Below are 21,095 nucleotides of genomic sequence, written 5' to 3'. Positions count from 1 at the left end.
ATTATCTTACTTTATTGTTAAACTTTTGGATAAAATTAAAGGATTGATAATTCTAACCAGTATGTCGTAATCAATATTGACTATATAAAATTTTTAGTATTAACTGTGTTTTAAAGCCTTAACCATCCTAAATGCTTTATTGTATAAAAATACTTTTGAAAGTGTTAACTACTTGCTTTTATCATTGATTTATAGATAAGTCTAAAAGTATGTTAACCTTGATATGGAAATGTTTCACAAAATGTCATGAAAATAAAAGTTTATCAATTTAACATACTAAACATTAAATATTCTGTTCAGTGGATATATCACTTACCAACATAAACTTTGAATAAAAAAAACTAAAAACATTTCAAATGTTTTAAATTGTGTATTGAGTATTCATTAAAATAAAATAAATATCCAAAGCAACATTAAATTAAGTTTTAATCAATAACCACCATTTCTCCTGCACATGCTAGATATTGATTCTGTGATTGATCCCTGACATTTCAGAAGTGTGAAGGCACCATCATCTAAAAGAAACCCTGACTCTGAGGTTATAAAGCGAGGCTGGCTTTATAGATTGGTAGGATTCAATTGTTTAATTTTGCTGCTTTTATCTTCTGATCATTATGTCATTAATTTAAAAATTATTTTATAGTAACTGATTTCCTATTATTAAAAACTATTGTTACTAAAATTAGTTAGAACTGGATTAAATATTTAAGTAAAAACCTCATTAGAAGGATAGGAAATGTCGGCTGAAAAGTTTGGCTCTAGATACAGTTAATAGTTAATAAAAAAGTTTGACCTGAGTGGTGGGTCACTAAATAAAGCTGTTGTAAAAGTTGTAGGTAAACCAGTATTACTTTAATTGTTGAAGTAATTTGTAATGGTTCACTCCACAGGAGACAAGTGGCATATCAAAAAGCTGGAAGAAAAGATGGTGTGTCTTGGCAGACTTTGCTCTGTTTATATACAAAGGTTTGAATAATAAAACACCTTTCTCATGAAATTAAATGTTGTCCTTAAAATTTTAGACACATTTCCTTTAGAAATAACATCTCTTTAAAAATGCTCTTTAACTATTTTTTCAAAATTTCTAGATGAAGATGAGGCTTTGACCTTGAACTCTATCCTCCTCCCAAGCTATAGAATAAATCCTTGTACAGAAGCAGACAACATAAAGCGGAACTTTGCCTTCAAGGTTTGCTTTGATTTAATGGCTAAATCTTGGTACTAAGCATGGCATTAATGGTACTGCTGGCCAGATTAATTGGTTAAATCATGGGCTTAATGGTATTACTGGCCAGATTAATTTTTTAAATCATGGCAATATTCTGGTAATAAGTACAAGCCATGCTTTAATATTTTAATTTTAAATTAGATGGCTCACTTTAATGATGCATTTAGAGGTTACTTACTTAATTAGCTGATTCATAAAATTTACTAATTAGGTACTGTAATTAGCTCAATGCATTGTGCTCCTCAAAGCTGATTTACAAGTCATTTTTAGTTGGAAAAAAATTAACCTAACGAGTGATGTGTTACAGGTAGAACACGAGAACACCAAAACTCTGTACTTTGCCACAGACAACTCTACAGATCTCTTCTCCTGGATGTCCCTACTCACACAGGCAGCCATCATGAATGGGAACGGGTAACTTTTTTGACATATCTGTTCTAGCAAATCAAGCTTCAAATTTGTTAGCGATTCAAAAAACATATATAAGCCTATATATATATATATATTTATTTATTTTCATTCTAAGTTTAAATATCTTAAAAAAAGTTGTCAGTGTTTTTAATAAATTAATGTGACAATACGGTTATTATTAAAAATATGTAAACAAAGAATATTAAAATAGAATTAAAGTGTTGATAATATCCATTGTAAATCATTCTTGCTGTATGTAACACACTTGTTGATGAATCAGTTTTCAGAGGGAAACAATGAACATGAGACAGCATCCACTTAAAGCTATGAACAAACCCACCTACACTGACCCCAGGGACCATGACCCCAGGGGTCAGTCTTATCAATACAACCCCAACGGTCAAGTCCCCAACGGCGGGTCTGCCCATAATAACAGCACCAACCCTAAAGCCAACCTTAGGTTGTCACAGTCCTCTAGCTACAGAGGATATGAGGACCCAGCCAAAAGTCCTTTGGGCACCCCACTGGAGCCTGTCTTCACTAGACCATTTGAGAACCCTCCTCCAGTTGAACTCCAGAGGCATCAAAACCGTGTGAGTTTGGATGGCTCAAACACTTTATCCAACTCCTCCTTCCGTGGGCCACAAGTGAACCCAACCCTGGAGAGGAGGGTCAACCCTAACCAGTCCCAGTCCTCTAGGAGTTTGTCTGGCAGCAGCCGCGATGACCCCAGGCTTCAGCCCCAACCGCTGCGGGACGGTTTCGCACCTGACTCGGCCCGCAGCAGTTTAGCGCAGTCTGAATCCAGCCACACAGGGGCGCACCAGTACAGCCCAGTGCAGGCTGAGAAGCAGAGGCTACAGCAGCAACTGGGCTACCCACTGAGGAACTCTGCAGAGCCACACAAACAGGTACAAGATCCACAAAGAGATTCTTATTCAGACTTTGATGCACCAGTCAAACAGCTGCACAAGTGGGATGAGAACTTCCCTGATCTGGAAGCGGAGAAATTGAAGCACAGTTCGTTCGATGACCTTCTTGAAGGGGGCAGGGGCAGGCACCCTGATACGTTCAACGTCCGCAGCAAGTCACATGAAAACTTCTCCAGACTTCCAGAGAGGAGGGATCAGCCCCCAGTGAGGTCAGAGAATAGCCAGCCCCCACACGGATCATTGCGGAGAGATCAGGCTGTAGAAAACCATTTCCCAGGTCAGCCATACAGAGATGGGCCTCAGCAAAGTAGACCCAACATGCAACAAGCACCAAATCAGCGAGGGAGTTTGTCCAACATCCAGCAAGTACCAAATCAGCGAGGGAGTTTCTCCAACATGCAGCCAAATCAGCGTGGGAGCTTGTCCAGTGATCGAGGCCAACCTAACTACACTGGAGCTAGAAGCACCAACCCCGGCAGTTCACAAAACATTTCCCGTAATCCTCAGGGCTCTGCATCCCACTCTAACCTCACATACGGCCAGCCTAACCCGGCTTTTAGGGGATCCCATCAGCTTCTTGGAGGTCCAGAACCCCATTCAAATGGTGACCCCATGAGGGGATCTCTCAGGTAAATTTATATTACTAATGATAAAATTATACATGGCATATAAACATATAAAACATTGGTTTTAAGAATTAAAACCATAAAAATAACAAGAGCTTATTTCTATTTAAATGACTCACTGCAGTTTCTTTTGTTCATATTTAATTAATTTAATAAAAGTAGCATCATATAGTTGTAGAAGTTAAGTACTTACTTAGCAATTTAAAAAAAATATATCACCCAAATGATTGACATAATTAAACATAACTTTAAATTATTAATATTTATATATATTTATAAATATATAATCTACTGTATAAAGTGTTTTTCTGCATGTCATAATAATATTGATTTCTTCCATTGTCATGGTTATTGTTTTGATTCACCCAGAGATGCCAGAGGTCAGGCTGACCCCAGACACATGCAGCATCCCCCAGGAGCTCCTCAACAAGACAGAAGATCCTACTCATCCACCTCCTCCAGCCATGCAGCTCCCTCTAACCCAGCAGCTAGGAACTCTGGGAACCCCCGGCAGTTTGACCCCCACCAGCAGCAGGCGTCTCTACCCCACCCTGGTCAGCAGCACTCTGACCTTCACCTTAACCTCAAGCAGCCGTATAACCCACATACATACAACAACCAAAGCAGCCCAGACTCGTACTTCCCACCCGACCGACCGCCCTACCCCTCCTCCATGAGGCAGCAGATTGTGGAGGAAATAGCGCAGACCAAAACTCCGGTCACACAGAAGGATTTCCTGACAGCCTCAAATTTGAGCATGCAGCGAATGCAACAGCCCTCATACTTTCAATATCCTTCCCCAAGAGTAAGTTTCTCTTTTTAAATTGATGTTTTCATACAATTTTCAATAACTGTAAAACCAACATCAGTTATTTCTAACTGATTTTAAAAAATTTAAATGTATTTAATCACTATTTAATGAACATTTTAATATCACCGGTTTTTATCCTATTTAATTTTAAAAACTTTATTTGCAACTATTATATCATCAAAAAATATAATGTCTTAATGTGTTCAGGATCAGCCCCCTTCCTACAACCGGTCACTCCAGAACAACCCACCCACAATGCAGTCCAATCAGATGGTCAGGAACGAACCGAATTCTCGCTTGTCCAACTCCAGCCAGGCCAGTCTGTCCTCACAGACCAATCAGAAACACAGCCCTCATTCACCTCCAGACTCCATGATGGACCCTGAAGCTCAGAAGTTGAGGATGGCTTATGGAAGGGTCAACAGTTTGAGAATGGCTCCAGACAAAGGTTAGACAACTTACAGATTTTAGTTCATACAATCATATTCCAGTTCATCACATTTCAGCCAATTAAATTTCAGCTAATCATGCTTTAACCCTAGTCTCTGCTACACATTTGACTCCATTTTATCTCACCTTTTTTTACGTTTTTTGTTCACCTTCTTTGTCAACATTAATTGATAGATTCTAAAAGGTATTAACCAATACTATTCTTTTGGTATATCTATTTTCTATTTTCTCTCTCATGCCTATCTGTTGTATTACCAACTATATACCTTTATTTACAATAAACCTGCTGTTACATCTTCTATTATTTATCTTCTAATCCCCATTTTCTTTTTCTGTTAGCATTTTAGTTTAAGAATACTGACTCAACATATATTTAACTTTAAAAAATTTGTCAACAGCTGCTTTTTCTTTCATCTTCTTTTTACATTTTGGAAGTAGTTTTGTCTCTAGGTTTACTCAGGGCTTCACTTAAAACTAGAGCTAGCATTAGACTCACCGACTCTTGCTTTTCTTTAACATTTTGACACCAAACATAAGAAATTTCAGGGAAAAATCTGGGATATTTCGGTACATGTTTCTCTGTTTGCGTAATCAAGCTGTGCATGCTCTCTGTACAACTATTTAGGAGGAGATGTCCAAGAACATTTGAACACATCCAACAACCAAGGCCAGGCTTTTGTGGAGCTTGAATCTTACAAGAGTTACCTGCCCGAATCATACAACAATTACCAGCCTGAATCAAACAACAGTTACCAGACTGAGTCATACAAAAATTACCAGCCTAAATCATACAACAATTACCAACCTGAATCATACAACAATTACCAACCCGAATCAAACAAGAGTTCCTTGCCTGAATCACACAACAGTCCCCTCCCATTTAAATCCTACAAATCCCAGGAGGAGCTAGACCAAGTGGGGAAAATCTCGCCGCCCATGGGCTCTTACAGCAGAATCCCAGACACACCAGAAGACTTGTTTTCTCGAGGCTCCGCTTTTAGACCACCAAAAACTGATTTGGTCTACAAAACTAAAAAATCTGGCCAAAGCTCCTGGAGCAACCATAAACAATCTACCTCAGCTTATAAAGCTTATCCTTATTATACTAACACAGAATTTGGAAATCACTACAGCAGGAGTGAAGTTGAATATGGAAAATATAACCATATAAATGAGATGGTGGAGAAATACAAAGGGAGAGATAATGGTTACAATAAACATTACATGCAGCCATATGTTTCTGAACGCAACCAGTTTGAACCAGCTGGGGAACCGTGTGTGCCTAGATGGGATGTAGAAAGTAAAAGGGCCCATCAGTGTCTGTTGCTGTCAGGTACACAGTTGTTGTGTTAACCAAAACTTCACCACTTGTTTGATTGGATGTTCACTTACCTGTATTAGTATTGATTTGTTTGCTTTAATCCTCATTTTTAATCAACTTGTGTCAAAAAAACACAAACATCTATTTACACATTCATTTTAACAATACTGTTTGATTTAAATAACCTTCTGCACAAGTAGTAATAGCTGGAGCATACTAATCTTGAAGCAGATGTTGGTTAATCCTAATCAGCTATTAGTTGTTTTTTTTTCTTAATTGTTAATATTTATTTTGGATTACAACACATTAAACAATATAATTTTCTTGTTTTTTTTTTCTAACAAAACTGTACATTTACAAACATTAAAATCTTTTTCCAAATAAGGGACTAAACTCTGATTGATTATATAGATTGGTCTCAATATCAAAATGACATTAAATTAAAAACAAACATAGTAATTCGCAAACTACCCTAGCCCAGTGCATGAAAAAAATGATACAGATTGCTATAATATCAACACAGCAAGTATCTTATTCTTTAGGAAACTAGTGGACCATGTATAGCCATTAGCACTCTTTAGCCATTTCCTATTAGGGATAAGAAGATATAAACTTAAATGTATAAGGCTTTTTTTTTTAAATGTGCCAAAAACATATAATTTGTGGTGGATTTATTACAGGAAGTTGATTTTAAACATAGTGTTTCCTTTTAACAATTCAAAATTACTAACCTCAGTAACAGTGTTATTACTAATCTCAAAGTGCAAGTGTACTGTTTAGACTTCCCCAAAGGAAAAATCAGCCTGTGTACTTTATTCATATAGAGTGTAAAGGAGTAGCTTAGTTAAACAATTATTTTGCATTTTTTTGCATGCTATTTGATTTTTTAAAGTTGTTTTAAGATGAAAATTTTTATTTCACAATTCATGCATGCCCCAATTTCCTTTTAAAATTTATAAATTATTGTATTTTTCTCCAACTTTTTAAAATGAATAAATACATAAATAATATATGAATAAATATATTCTCTTGCTTAAATGACTGCTTTCTAGCATTTTTTGCAGCAAATAAATTATTCAAAAGTTTTGATTTTCTCTATATCCATCAAGTTATAGTTCAATTGTAAAAAAGTGAGAAATTCAACACAAATATATTTTATTAGTTGTTATATTTAAAATGTTTTACAGTTTAAAAAATAAATTTAAAAATAATGGATTAACTATGCAAGCATTTACATAGAAGCTACACATTTTTAGATTTGTTTTTGTAACTAAATAAGTTGAATTTTTGCCACATGTATGAAAATAATTTGCTTCTGTTGATTGAATTTGTAACAATTTATTTCGCTTCCTTGGTCTCTCATGATGTACTATCAGTTAGTTTAAAATATGATAGGTTTTGGTATTTAATGTGATAGTGTGAACCTTCCTATTTAATCATCTAATTTTACTTTTGGCAGCTCCACCAAGAAGACAGGCACCTCCAATTCAAACAGTGAAAGAAGATCCAAACATGTCGGACAGAGATATTCTGGTAGGTCAATCTTTTGTTTCCTTGTTTTAAATAATCCTCATTTTTACTTGAAACTAGTTGTCCAAACATTAGACTAAAGCTTTTCCTTTCGTTCTGGAGCCAGTGGAGCAACTGAACTTGGAGATTGTAACTAGTCAAGACCAAGCTAACTATTCTGATGAGATGTTTTCTTTTTACATTACATCATTCTGCATATATTTTAAAATGAATTCTGACTACAATTGGACTACACAAAAAAGAAAGGATTAGATTGTTAAAACATGGATTTGTTTTATTTTCAGGAAACAAATCTTCAGAAACTGAACAAAAAAAATCCACTCAATGGCCCCCGTGTGAGGATGAGCATATCTGCTGGTGACTTGATTGGCAAAACTGTGAGTTCAATATTTAGAGTAGATTTTTTTAAAAAAGTCATCTTTTAGACAGTCACTGGGGCAGATGAAGTAGAGTTTATCTGTTTGATTGACCTCTGCATATTAAGAGGTAGTGTTGTCAGCTCTGCACCCAGTTGACTTTACAATTCCTGACCTCAGTTAAATACCCATCAGAGCTGGTGGGACTCAGGGACATTCCTCAAACTAAGGATCCCAACTTAAGACTTTTGGGTTAGTAATCAAGTGTTCTACCAGTGGAACCATCTGCATCACACGCTTTTACCTTGAAGGATTGGTTCCTATCTATTTTAGCACTTGTTTAAGAATGAAGAAAATTAATTGTCAGTAATTTTCTCTTTATACATAAGTTGCTATTAAATGCTGAATTCTAAAGTGAATTTGTTAGTGAGTGATTTAAAAAGTATTCCAGTAAATGACCTAATCCAGTTTTCCTACTTGACAGCATGATGAACTGGTGTTGTTCCTTATTCAACTGAGAAGAAATCAGGCAGCACTGGAGAATACAAAGGAAATGTACCATGGCCAGCTAGAGCAGAGGAGACCTGGAGAGATGGAATACAGGAAACAGTAAGTGTGGCCAGATTTAGCATTTTAATAGGGAAATTCTACATCTTGTTTTATTTAACTGTTAGTGATTCAACATAGCTAGTTATAAACAAGTAATCTGAGATTTTTTTCTATCTACTTGTTACAATCATAAGTAAGTAGTAAGGTTCCCTTTTCAAACCTGATAGGGCAAGTGAAGTAGAGTTCACTTGTTTCTCTGACCTCGGCATATGAAGAGATAGTGTGGTCAGCATTGTGCCCAGCTGCCTTTACTTTCCCTAACGTGAGTTAGGTACCCATCAGAGTTGGGTGTACTCAGAGACGGTCTACTGTATTGAACCCGGATTCGAACTTCAGACTTATGGGTTAGCAGTCCAGCTCTCTACCGCTAGGCCACTGCGTCCTCGTTACTTACAATACATAGGTCTACATATTGTACTTCTTGTATTGATTGATTGCAAAGAAGTTCTTTTAATTTACTTTAAATGTTTAAATTTTTTAAATTTTTAGAATGCAGCAGTATGGTGGTGTCCAGGACAGAAGATTATTTGATAACCATCAAAGTTATTTAGAAGCCAAAAGTCAAATGGAGGAAATTGACAACAAGGCATGCTTTTATTTAACTGTTTGTTATAATTTTTAAAAATATAATAGATAAATTTTATTATCTTATTTTAAAATAGATCCCAAATTTGAATTCATCTGTTTAATTTTGTTTTTCTATTTTATTACCTTTTCTAGCTGGAAGTTTACAAACCAATAATAAACCTCCTGGACAACATGGTTACTATGGGAAGTTTATATGGGGGAGATAACCTCATGCTAGCCACACAGTACAGAAAAGTAAGCTAATTATTCTTGGCTCTTTTAAATAAATACTTCAAAATCCTTTGTCTGATTTATTAACTTAATAAAATGAACTTAGTATATTAAGTTAAAAAATATAACCAATATTTATTTGATTAATAATCAGTACCTATTAAATTAATCAGTATTAAAATTAATAAATATATATCTAATATTTCCAATAAGTATGTAAAGCAGTAACTGGCAGTATAAAATAAAGATGTGTTTCACTCCTCTATCACACAGCACCTGTTAAGACCTGACCAGTACCAACCACCTAAAAAGATGCTGGAATTTTCTCGCAAGTTACAAGAGGAGAGGTTAAAACAGGAGACAGAATCAGAAATTAAAAAGTTGTCTTCTGATGAAGTCGACCTAGAGGTTTGCTATTTATCACAAATACAGTCAAGTGTTTCCTTTCTAAAAAATGTATTAAATGTAGCTAACATCTAGTAAAAAAAAAACATATTGTTTGAGATGATTTTAAAATTTTTTTTGTATCAAATTAATTTGAATCATTATTTAAAAAAATAATTAGGAAAAAATAGATCGCCTGAATGAACTAGACCGGCTACTACAGGAGCAGAGTTTTAAGGTCTCAAGCTACAGGGAGGATAAGGTAAATATTTATAAAATTTTTGTTTCAAATATCTTGGGTCCTTTACAGCACTAACTGTATCAGAAGGTAATCTTTTCTATCTTGAAGGCTTATTAACTCTGTATTTATTATCAGGAAATAATGGAAAAAGCTTTGAGTGGGGTCCTAAAACAACAGGACCAGTACAGTAATGACCCCAGAGAGATGCGACGACTGAGCCAGCAACAAAGGACATTGGAGAGAGAGATCTCTAGGGTGACGCAGCAACTGGCTTTGGCTTCAAAGGTTTGTCCAGATTTTTATGACAAAAAACTATTCGTAATGATGTATATGATCACATTTTTTATTGCTCAAGTTAAAAGAAATTAGATGTCAGTTGTTGAAATACATTATTAGAATATTTTTAAATTAAGTAAAATAATAATAACTTTTTCATAGATATTTTAAAAGTAGTCGTAAGGATTTTGAAAAATTGTTTTGTAGGAGCTTGAAGAAACATCGGCTGAAAACAATAAGTTGGAGCATGAGATTGCTTTACTACGCACCAAAGTTAATGGAGAACTAAACCGCAGTAAAAGCGCTCCATCACTGGTAACTCCACCATTTCTTGATATGTTTCATTTAAGGAAAAAAGAGAAAATCAGTTACTTTATTTGAAAAATAAAAATTACCATAATGAAAATAAAATTGTTTTATTTTATAGAATCTGTGTTATTTTACCACGTTTTATAATACTGCATGGTCTTTGCTCCACTTACTGTGTCAATTACTCTGTTTTAAGGCCACAGAAAACGGCCGCACTAAGGAAATGATGGAACAAGAGCTGGCAAAAGTGGAGGGCATCATGCAAGGGCTGAGCAAAGAAGGGGAGAGGTTGTCACAAGCTATGAGCACAATCAGACGCTCATCCTCCAGTTCTCAACTGGCCTCAGCCTTAGGTTTGTCTGGCTAACTTTAACCATTAGGTATCTTTACCCAGAAGTCATGAGCACAATCAGACGCTCATCCTCCAGTTCTCAGCCTTAGGTTTGTCTGGCTAACTTTAACCATTAGGTATCTTTACCCAGAAGTCATGAGTACAATCAGACGCTCATCCTCCAGTTCTCAACTAGCCTCAGCCTTAGGTTTGTCTGGCTAACTTTAACCATTAGGTATCTTTACCCAGAAGTCAGGAGTAAAATCAAATAGTGTTTGTCCAGTTTTTAGATGGTCTCAGCTTTATACTTATAGGTTAGAAAGTATAACATTTTAAAATGTAGAATATGAATTCCTTTTATATTTTAAAAAAAAAGTATTTCCAGAAGCTCCACAAATTTTTATCTATTTAAATCTTAAATATTGATTCACTTTAAAATAAATCTGTTTTGGATTATTTTATTGTTGCTGTTCCTATAGTATAACACATTTCCGTAATTTGTTTTATTCGCAGATAAAGACGAGGCAAAGAAGAAAAGCAACACGACCTACTTACAAACTGACCTTGACACCGGTGAACAGGTGGATCTAGCAACTACACCCTCCTACAACTCCAGGCCTCCAATCAATCATCAGCGCCAGGTAAGAATATTAAGAGAAAAAAAATTATATTTTTTAGTGTTGCTTTTCACATGTCTGGGCTTTTAGATACTTAATTTTTTTTTTAAATATTAAAATAAAGTACCCAAAAGAACTTCAAAACAATGCTATATTGCTTTGTCTTTTTATAAAAATTAATTTGAAAAAAATTAATGGAATTATTTTTTTAAGAAAAAAAAAGATTTCTAATTACTGAATTAAATTGGAAATAAAAAGCAAGTAATTAATTAGTTTCATTACAAAATTATATTTCATTAATGTGCTCACTTCTGTGTTTTATCAATTTTTCACTTGTGTACTTTTTCTCATAGCTGTTTATCCCATTAGATTTTTCCATTTCTTTTCTGTGGTTATAATTTTTAATTTCCTTTTTGTTTTGACCATGCCCTATCCCTGCTAATGTTTTTTCCCCCAGAATGCCAACACACAAGATGATTGGGACATGGAAGGTGCTGATGAAAATACTAAAAGATTTTTTGGTTGGTTTTGGTCTAGATTGTTTTTGTTTTCTGTAGGCAGTAGCCTAGTAGTGAAATTAGTGTGGTCAAGTAATATACTAGAGAAAACTGATTCTTAACAGGTCTTCCTGTTGGCATTGAAATCAAATAGAGGCTGCTTGGAGTCACTGAGCTAATTCCATCTCTCTGTACTTTTTCTTTTATTGCTTGTTTATACTACATGTTCCTACCAGTAATACCAGTTAAAACTATTTTCTGGACTGCTTTGTCAGTTAATAGTTTATTTTCGTGACTGTATTTTCAGTTAAACTATATATATACTGTTAATACTTTATTTTTTAGAATTTGTTGTCATTATTATGTCTTTGACTGTTATTTAGAATTTCCAAAAATTCTATAATCTTTAATTTTTCTACTTAATAATCTTCATGAAATTCAACTTAATTTCCATTCCTTAGTACTAACTACTATTTTTATTATACACCTTCTTTATTTAATTATATATTTTGAAAGTCTTTTATTAACAAAAATACTAATAGAATTCCTACATCTTGTAACTGGTGTTGTTTCGATCACTGTTTTAATCACTTGATTATTTCAACATTTATTTTTACTTATGAAAGAACCAAATTATATATATTTCTTTAATTTAGGCAACATTGGAAATAATCATTTGATTATTTCAACTTTTATTTTTTCTTAGTTATGAAAGGACCAAGAAATATATTTTTCTTTAATTTTGGCAACATTGAATAAATTTCTCTGTTAGGTCTTATACCAAGAGAAAAACCAAAAGCTTTGACTGTGAGAGATGTCAAGAGACAAGCAGAGCAGAGGAAAGAGAAAGAGAGGCAACAGAAGAAGGAGGATGATGGAGAGGGTCAGTCATTTATTTTTTATTTGTTGTGTTCAATGTTAGTAATAAGAGTGAACTATTTTTTCATATTAATGGGTTGTTAAGGTTTTAGAGAAAATTCCGTGTAGAATACTTGATGTAGTAGATTTTATGCTAGTTTTGTTATGAGCTCAGTGTTTATTGTGTTAAATAACACTGTCTAACTCACTACTTTGTGGTGATTTTATGCATCTCTTAAATAAAGTTTATTTTAACAGTTTTCCTTTTTTATTTGATAACATAAGTATACAATTTTTTTTAAAAAGTTTAAACGTATTACTTGTTTTTTTTTTCAAATTTACAGAAATCAAACTTCGAGTCAGTAATGTAGATAATGAGGTAAAAAATCTTTTGTTTCAATTCTACTTCTTTACGTTTGATAAACATAGTAGTTAACTTAAATCAAAATATTTGCTTTCATTTTATTTTGGTGTAGTTTTACTTTTAAAAACTTTTCTCATTTCAGAGCAGCTCAATTATTCATGCTCGCATACCTTCAGAAGCATCAGGACATTGGGAGAATGGTCACCCCTTGTATGAGAACCTTCCTCGCTACGCTCCAGTGGCCTCCAACGTACCTGAGAGTCACTCCGCCCCAGGCTCACGGAGGTCATCCCTCATTCTCCTGGCGCCCAAGCCATTCACCCCCTACCAGGACAAGTCCACGCGGCCATTCCGCAGTGAGCTGGCTCTAAACTCCGCAGGTGATCCACTCTTCTCAGCCAACACCAGCTCAACAAACAACCAACAAAGTGTCCCAGCGTCAGACGTGGATAGACCCTACCACAGTGTTGAAATGCTGAGTCAGCTGGATTCAAGGAGCACAAACAAAGTAAAAGTGGATGTGGACTCTTCTATAGATAGAAACAATAACGGACCTACTAACCTGTCTAGAAATGATTATTCTAGAACTAATGGCCAGTTTCATGCGGTGCCTTACAACTCACAGACAACACTTACAGCAGCATCAAGTCATACAGACACCAACAGACAGACAGGGACTGATAATGTTCATGAACAAGGTGAGATGTCTGTCTATACACTGGACTTGGTTGTCTGATAAGATATATAGACTTACAATTTTATCATGGTCTCTAGGTCTTGTGAATGACATAGGTTTTTTAATTTTTTAATTGCTTTTTAAGACCAGATGATGAAACAGTTTTACAGCACCTGTGCTTTTATTATCTTGGATTTTTATTTACTCCATATTACAAAGAATTGATTTTAAAAGGAGAAAAAATAAAACTAATATTTCTGCTACTGGATTTTGGTCAAAGTTGATAACTACCTCGTTTCAAATTCCCCTTGAATTGTTCTTAAAACTAAAGCCTGGACATTTGTTCTGTCACAAATTTCCCTTGAATTGTTCTTAAAACTAAAGGCTGGACATTTGTTCTGGGACAAATATCCCTTGAACTGTTCTTTCAACTAAAGCCTGGACATTTGTTCTGGCACAAATCTCCCCCTAATTGTTCTTTCAACTAAAGCCTGGACATTTGTTCTGAAACAGATCCCCCTGCCTCAGCTGCTCACATAATCCGGCCTGTCAACTTCTCGGCCAATCAAACATCGCTGGCCTACACAGCGCGACCATGGACCAAGTCTGGGGTGGACTGGGACAACAGCCTGTTCAAGAAGAACCTGAGAGGCAGACACCTGACAATATCTAGCAGTGAACCCCTCAGGCTGGAGATGAACCCAACCCTGCACAACTCAGCTGGAGATTTGATCATGAATAAAACGGTAAGTCCATTCTTCATTTCTCAGTTGTATGTTGTTCAAAGCAGTAACGTAATTCTCTTTTTCCTTACTTAGATTGTTTGTAAGAGTTGTGTTAAACAGTATTTTGACATTTATTAAAACAGTTGAAATGCTTGATCTTAATTATTGAATAATAAATATTTATATTTATATCCCACACTTTAGTTTTAATTGTTCTTATTTAAGGTGTTTTCTCAATTTATGGTAGTCTTATATTTATTTCAACATTTTATTAGAGGTATATAGTAAATATTAGTACTTGTATACATAATTTAAATAATTCCTTAATACTTATCTAGTAACATTAATTGGGGGTTTTAAATTATGATCTATGCTGCAGATAAAGAATTATGTTTTATGTTCATTGAAAATAATTTTACATAGCTATTACATAAAAAATATAAATGTTTGGAATTGATTAAAAATACTTACTAATTAAAGGTGTATTTATACCATTGAACGTAGTATTGATTAAAATTGTTTATCAATTATTTAAAGGTATATTTGTATAGCTGAACACAGTATTGATTAAAATTGTTTATCAATTATCTAAAGGTATATTTGCATCACTGAACTCAATATTGATTAAAATTGTTTACCAATTATCTAAAGGTATATTTGTACCATCTAATAAGGGTAAGATCATCAGAGCATGCTCAGTTATAATGATTAAAATAATTGAAAATCAATATTGAAGTATATTTACTAGAATGTAATTATTCAAACTATGTGGCAATGGTGAAAGAAATGTATAATTTATGTGTGTACATATATATATATATAAATATATATGAGGTACTTGTATAATATATCAGTAAAGTTTAAGTTTGATTTATCAATATTAGGTTTTTAACCCCTATGCTCATCAATGAATTGTTCCATATGCTATTATCCAGTGGGAAAAAAAGCTCAGTTTTCAATCAGAAAATCACTTTTATCTCCTTAACTGTTGAAAATGTAGTATTATAAAAAAATAATCTACTAGAAACAATACATTTTATAAAATAAAAACAATAAGCCTGAACATTAGTAAAAGTAATTATTGTTAGATACACGTTACTTGGGTCTTGAGGTGTATGGTGAATGAGCTTAAAACTGTTATCTGTTATCTTCTGCATGGAGAAATAACTCTGACTACAGTTATAGCTAAAGGCCTACAAGTTATTGCTTTCTAATCTTGTATTGCTGCATGTAAGAAACTAATAGTTGACCAGAAAATTGGCTTCATTTTATACAGCGATTGCTGAATAAGTGCTGAATTCTGGTGATACATGATCAAATGATTGTTGTAACTCTTAATTGGAAAAGTTTAAAGAAATCTTTCTTATTGTTCATTAGCTTTTTAATTCAAGTTTTTGATAGCTAGGCAATATTGCTTGCAGACTATCTAATTATTCAAAAACAACTTATTACATTTTTTGGAGCAAAGCTGTGATAGTATATTTTGGTTTAACTTATATATTTTAAAAAATTATCTTGCAGATAAGTTTGTTAAAAGTAAAGTTAACCTCTTTTGATAATATTTTGTTTCTCTAACAACTGCAAGTACTTAGCATGGTAACAATTCACCTACCACCCTGCCCCATCCTTATGTACCTTCCCTTTTTTGCATGGCACCCCCACAGATTGACGATGTCCCTGATATTGTGAAAAGCTCACAAACAAAAATGGACCAGATTGACGCTGATATTATAGACAGAGAGGTTGTAAGTATAGACTGGAGCACAGCCGATCCAACACTACAGAACTGGATCATTTCATTTCATTAAACAAATCACACAACACTATAACCATATTATAGTAATTTGCTAAGCTGAGAATTTTTTAATGAGACAATATTTTTAGGTTTTAAAGTTAACTATATTAGGGTCTTTGCTGTAGTTAAATTTTTATATAAAAATATTTTTAAAATTATATATCTTGTTGTTTTTTTTAAATGATCACTGAAACTGTAACTAAATATAGTTTGGTAAAGGGCAGCAACTCTGTTTTCTTGTAGCTGTACATCCCAGAGAAAGTGTTAATACCAGAGCGTTATGATGCGGATGCCGATGCTGAGCACCTGACTGAAGAAGACAAAATCATACGCCAGGAGAAAGCTGAGAGAATCAAAAGAATGTTGGCATCACAGAGGTATGTGGTTCTCATTGTAAGAATGTTGGCATCTCAGATGTATGTGGTTCTCATTGTTGGCATCACAGAGGTATGTGGTTCTCATTGTAAGAATGTTGGCATCACAGATGTATGTGGTTCTCATTGTAAGAATGTTGGCATCACAGAGGTATGTGGTTCTCATTGTATGAATGTTGGCATCACAGAGGTATGTGGTTCTCATTGTAAGAATGTTGGCATCACAGAGGTATGTGGTTCTCATTGTAAGAATGTTGGCATCACAGAGGTATGTGGTTCTCATTGTAAGAATGTTGGCATCACAGAGGTATGTGGTTCTCATTGTAAGAATGTTGGTATCACAGAGGTATGTGGTTCTCATTGTAAGAATGTTGGCGTCACAGAGGTATGTGGTTCTCATTGTAAGAATGTCGGCATCAAAGATATGTTTTTTTATCAACAAACATATACATTTTAGAGGATTTACCTTGACAAATGTTCCATGGTCCAGTGTTTTTTTAACACAAATGTTCCATGTTCTGTTCCATGTTTCAGTGTTTTATCAACACAAATGTTCTATGTTTCAGTGTTTTATCAACACAAATGTTCCATGTTTCAGTGTTTTATCAACACAAATGTTCCATGTTTCAGTGTTTTATCAACACAAATGTTCCATGTTTCAGTGTTTTATCAACACCAATGTTCCACATTTCAGTGTTTTATCAACACAAATGTTCCATGTTTCAGTGTTTTATCCCTGTCCCAACAAGACCTCCACAAGCTGCCACAGTATGATATCCACAAAAGAGCTGAGCAGGTCAAACATGAACGGGCACAAATCCTGACCATGAACCAGGAACTGGCGCGTCAAGTCACTCAAAAAACTAAAAAACAAGCAGGTTGGTGGGGGAGATAACCTCAAGTTTTTTATAGAGCTATTCTCTAAAGATCTTTATTTTAATAATGTCACTTGTCTTTTTGATATTTTAATTCTTTTGTTATAGTTATAGTGTATTTTTGGTAACACATTTTTTTAAAAACAACCAACTAAAACTAACAAACAGCACTGCTGCTGACAAATACAACATTATCTGTTGCCATGGACAGATTAAGTTAATTGTTAGGCAACAATTAGGCAAAGAAGATACTTAGGGGTGGTTAATTAATTTAGTGTTATCAATAGTGAAATATAAAGATATTATATTAGGTAAATTTGATTTGTGTAAGTCAATGATTTAATTTAACATTTTGTTTGAAATTTTTTTTTAGCTGAGAGGAGAAAGACCTGGTCAGGTGCACAATTTCAGGAGATAAGGAAACAGTATGAGGAGGGGAACATGGTCAACTAGTGAGGATAGGGGAACATGGTCAACCAGTGAGGATAGGGGAACATGGTCAACTAGTGAGGATAGGGGAACATGGTCAACCAGTGAGGATAGGGGAACATGGTCAACCAGTGAGGATAGGGGAACATGGTCAACTAGTGAGGATAGGGGAACATGGTCAACCAGTGAGGATAGGGGAACATGGTCAACCAGTGAGGATAGGAGGGGAACATGGTCAACCAGTGAGGATAGGGGAACATGGTCAACCAGTGAGGATAGGGGAACATGGTCAACCAGTGAGGATAGGGGAACATGGTCAACCAGTGAGGATAGGGGAACATGGTCAACCAGTGAGGATAGGAGGGGAACATGCTTAACCAATAAAGATAGGAGGGGAACATGCTTAACCAATAAAGATAGGAGGGGAACATGTTAAATGAGGATAGGGGAACATGCTAAATGAGGATAGGGGAACATGCTTAATGAGGATAGCAGGGGAACATGCTTAACCAATAAGGATAGGAGGGGAACATGCTTAACCAATAAAGATAGGAGGGGAACATGTTAAATGAGGATAGGGGAACATGCTAAATGAGGATAGGGGAACATGCTTAATGAGGATAGCAGGGGAACATGCTTAACCAATAAGGATAGGAGGGGAACATGCTTAACCAATAAGGATAGGAGGGGAACATGTTAAATGAGGATAGGGGAACATGCTTAATGAGGATAGGAGGGGAACATGCTTAATGAGGATAGCAGGGGAACATGCTTAACCAATAAGGATAGGAGGGGAACATGCTTAACCAATAAGGATAGGAGGGGAACATGTTAAATGAGGATAGGGGAACATGCTTAATGAGGATAGGAGGGGAACATGCTTAATGAGGATAGGAGGGGAACAATGGAACATGCTTAACCAATGAGGATAAAAACAGTATGAGGTGGGGAACATGTATAACCATTGAGGATATAAACAGTATGTGAATGAACATGTGTAAACACTGAAACAGTATATGAATGAAGATGAATGAACATTGAGATTCTCAATGAGACGATAGAAATCAAAAGAGATGGAACATTTTTTTAAGCTGGACTGTGTTTATCTACCTTTCCTGTGGTTTTATTGCTCAATGAAACTAAAACTGCTGCTCATGCAAATATCACTCATTCATGAATTTTTTATGCAAATTCTAAATTGTTGATGTAAATTTTATTTTTAAATATGTATTTCTTAAAAATTATCAAGTTATAAAAGAAAAGGATTTTTCCACTAGTAAAAATTCTGGTACCTTAGTTATCTGTTAAACTTACTGAACACTGCTGTGAAAACAATGCTCTAGTATATTTGTATAAAAATACTGCTGTTAATTCTCATTATGATCAAATAGAAATGTTGTTTCATATTGATATATACATATCTTCCATTTATTTAAAACAAACTTTGTATTCCATTTTATATACCTTTTATATTGTTGTTCCAAGTCTTCCTATATATTTGGTATGACATTTTTTTAGCTTGGATTATTTTAAAATTCATGTACAAAATCAAAGCGTTGAAATTGTGTACATATAATGATGTTACGATGATTTTGTTTTATTCCAATTTATAGCAATTTTAATTGAAACAAAATAAGGGAGGTAAAGTTGTGAGTTACTGCTGAACATTCCTGTAAAGAGCTGTGAAACATTCTTTTAATCTATTGAACTAAATGACCATGATAAGAAATTATTCATTCCATTTTTAATGAATAACCACAAAACTATCAAATCTCTTTCCCCACATTCAGTGTTCCAACCATTCAAATTTTTAAAATAATTTTTTTTAGCAGTATATAATTAATAATCTAAACAATTTTTCACAAATATTCGAAGTATGCATGTATTTATGTATGTATAAAAAAGTTCCCTTCCTCTAAGCCCAGAATGCTGGTACCGTAGGAGTCATCTTTGAATGTGTATGTTGTTACAATGAAGTAGAACTTAGCTGTTCAAGCTCTACTTTGTGATATAAAATGTCATGTACTTATCCATCATATTTTTTTATATTAGACTGCATAATATAGTACAAGGTATTTTTACGACAAAACCTTTCTGTTCTTTCAGCTAATAATATACATAAGGCATTATATAACAATGCTTTAGTAAATTACTTTGAAATGTGTTTTTATACTTCATTACAGACATAGCTGTTCACTTGTCGGGTCATTGAACAAAATATTTTAAGTTCTTTTATCTGTAACTTGTTACATCAATTTTCTTATTTCCCAGGGTGTTGTTAAGATGTAAAGGAAGTAGCCTTTGCAGCTTATAACTTATTATCTTAAATTATGAAATTAGAAATGTACATAGGTAGTTTTTTTTACACAAGATGTGAGCTGGTTACATATCTTTGATTAATCCAAATAAAATACAAACCTACGGAACTATTTACTTCTAGTTTCAGAAGTTCACACTTAACATATCCCAGTGCTCGCCTACGTACATTAAAGTTATCCCAGACTGGTTAATTTATATATAGCATTGCCATTTTTTTCTATTTGGATGGTGTGGTACTAAAAAAGCTATCTGTATCCTGGTAGTTTTTTTTTGACTGTTACAAGTAGTAAAAACAAGAGGTATCCATAGCAACATATCAAACAAAACATTGCTTGAATCATTTTTTATTACATTTTTTTTTACAAAATTATGCTAATTTGGATTAATTAAAATCAAATTATTTTCATACTGCATGTGATTCTGCTTTTTTCTTGAAGCTCGTGTAACAAGTATGACTGCATGATCACTCAGCTATTTTCTTTATACAAAGATACATAAATTCCAGTCCATTTGTTACAGGATAAAATTATTTACAAGAACAACAGAACATCCCAGTGGTCAGTTTGATTGTGTAAACAGATAATTTATTTTTTCAATTTTTGGAACTTAGAACACAGTGGATAAAATAAAAATGCACCCCATTTTTCTCAAAAATAAAAAACATTTCAGCTATTAAATGCAAGTAATTTAATATTGCACTGAAATTAAGGAACACATCTAGCTAGTACGAAAGTAAGTCATAAAAGGTTAACCAAAAAATGTAACCGCTTTCAAACACGCAAGAATGAAACCATTTAAATGATTAGTTAAAAAGTAAATAACAGTGCCAATATTTTTAGACATCTGTTAAAAGATATGTATTCATAACAGAAAAAGGTTATTTAAAAAATAATGTAAGTTTGTCTTAAACTTGCTGTATAAATAAGGTTAACCTACAAGTAACAGCTAGTAGA

At 34.1% G+C, this 21,095-nt stretch overlaps 1 protein-coding gene across 6 annotated transcripts in view; it reads left to right on the top strand.

Annotated features, from left to right (window-relative positions):
- LOC131956792 (uncharacterized) overlaps window positions 1-17,880 on the top strand; it is a 58,869-nt gene extending 40,989 nt beyond the window's left edge. For 3 of the 6 annotated variants that reach the window (XM_059321388.1, XM_059321386.1, XM_059321392.1), the window contains 28 exons: window positions 496-568; window positions 891-966; window positions 1,089-1,189; window positions 1,536-1,642; window positions 1,920-3,200; window positions 3,567-4,002; window positions 4,216-4,456; window positions 7,239-7,312; window positions 7,594-7,686; window positions 8,150-8,274; window positions 8,764-8,860; window positions 8,995-9,096; window positions 9,346-9,480; window positions 9,638-9,718; window positions 9,833-9,982; window positions 10,181-10,288; window positions 10,479-10,635; window positions 11,127-11,254; window positions 11,688-11,751; window positions 12,500-12,610; window positions 12,930-12,964; window positions 13,092-13,647; window positions 14,139-14,371; window positions 15,002-15,025; window positions 16,015-16,095; window positions 16,389-16,522; window positions 17,246-17,397; window positions 17,768-17,880. In XM_059321388.1, coding sequence (XP_059177371.1) covers window positions 496-568; window positions 891-966; window positions 1,089-1,189; window positions 1,536-1,642; window positions 1,920-3,200; window positions 3,567-4,002; window positions 4,216-4,456; window positions 7,239-7,312; window positions 7,594-7,686; window positions 8,150-8,274; window positions 8,764-8,860; window positions 8,995-9,096; window positions 9,346-9,480; window positions 9,638-9,718; window positions 9,833-9,982; window positions 10,181-10,288; window positions 10,479-10,635; window positions 11,127-11,254; window positions 11,688-11,751; window positions 12,500-12,610; window positions 12,930-12,964; window positions 13,092-13,647; window positions 14,139-14,371; window positions 15,002-15,025; window positions 16,015-16,095; window positions 16,389-16,522; window positions 17,246-17,397; window positions 17,768-17,847 — 5,035 coding nt within the window. In that variant the 3' untranslated portion in view covers window positions 17,848-17,880. The remainder of the gene's footprint in view (window positions 1-495; window positions 569-890; window positions 967-1,088; window positions 1,190-1,535; window positions 1,643-1,919; window positions 3,201-3,566; window positions 4,003-4,215; window positions 4,457-7,238; window positions 7,313-7,593; window positions 7,687-8,149; window positions 8,275-8,763; window positions 8,861-8,994; window positions 9,097-9,345; window positions 9,481-9,637; window positions 9,719-9,832; window positions 9,983-10,180; window positions 10,289-10,478; window positions 10,636-11,126; window positions 11,255-11,687; window positions 11,752-12,499; window positions 12,611-12,929; window positions 12,965-13,091; window positions 13,648-14,138; window positions 14,372-15,001; window positions 15,026-16,014; window positions 16,096-16,388; window positions 16,523-17,245; window positions 17,398-17,767) is intronic. The other 3 variants (XM_059321387.1, XM_059321390.1, XM_059321391.1) reach the window with 3 other exon arrangements.
- The last annotated feature ends 3,215 nt before the right edge of the window (window positions 17,881-21,095 follow it).

This window comes from Physella acuta, unplaced genomic scaffold, assembly GCF_028476545.2.
Source record: "Physella acuta isolate Inbredline_101_S28 unplaced genomic scaffold, ASM2847654v3 ptg001176l, whole genome shotgun sequence".
NCBI classification, from domain to species: domain Eukaryota; kingdom Metazoa; phylum Mollusca; class Gastropoda; family Physidae; genus Physella; species Physella acuta.
The sequence above is the reverse complement of the archived record's forward strand: the minus strand, read 5'-3'. Positions and strand labels throughout refer to the sequence as shown.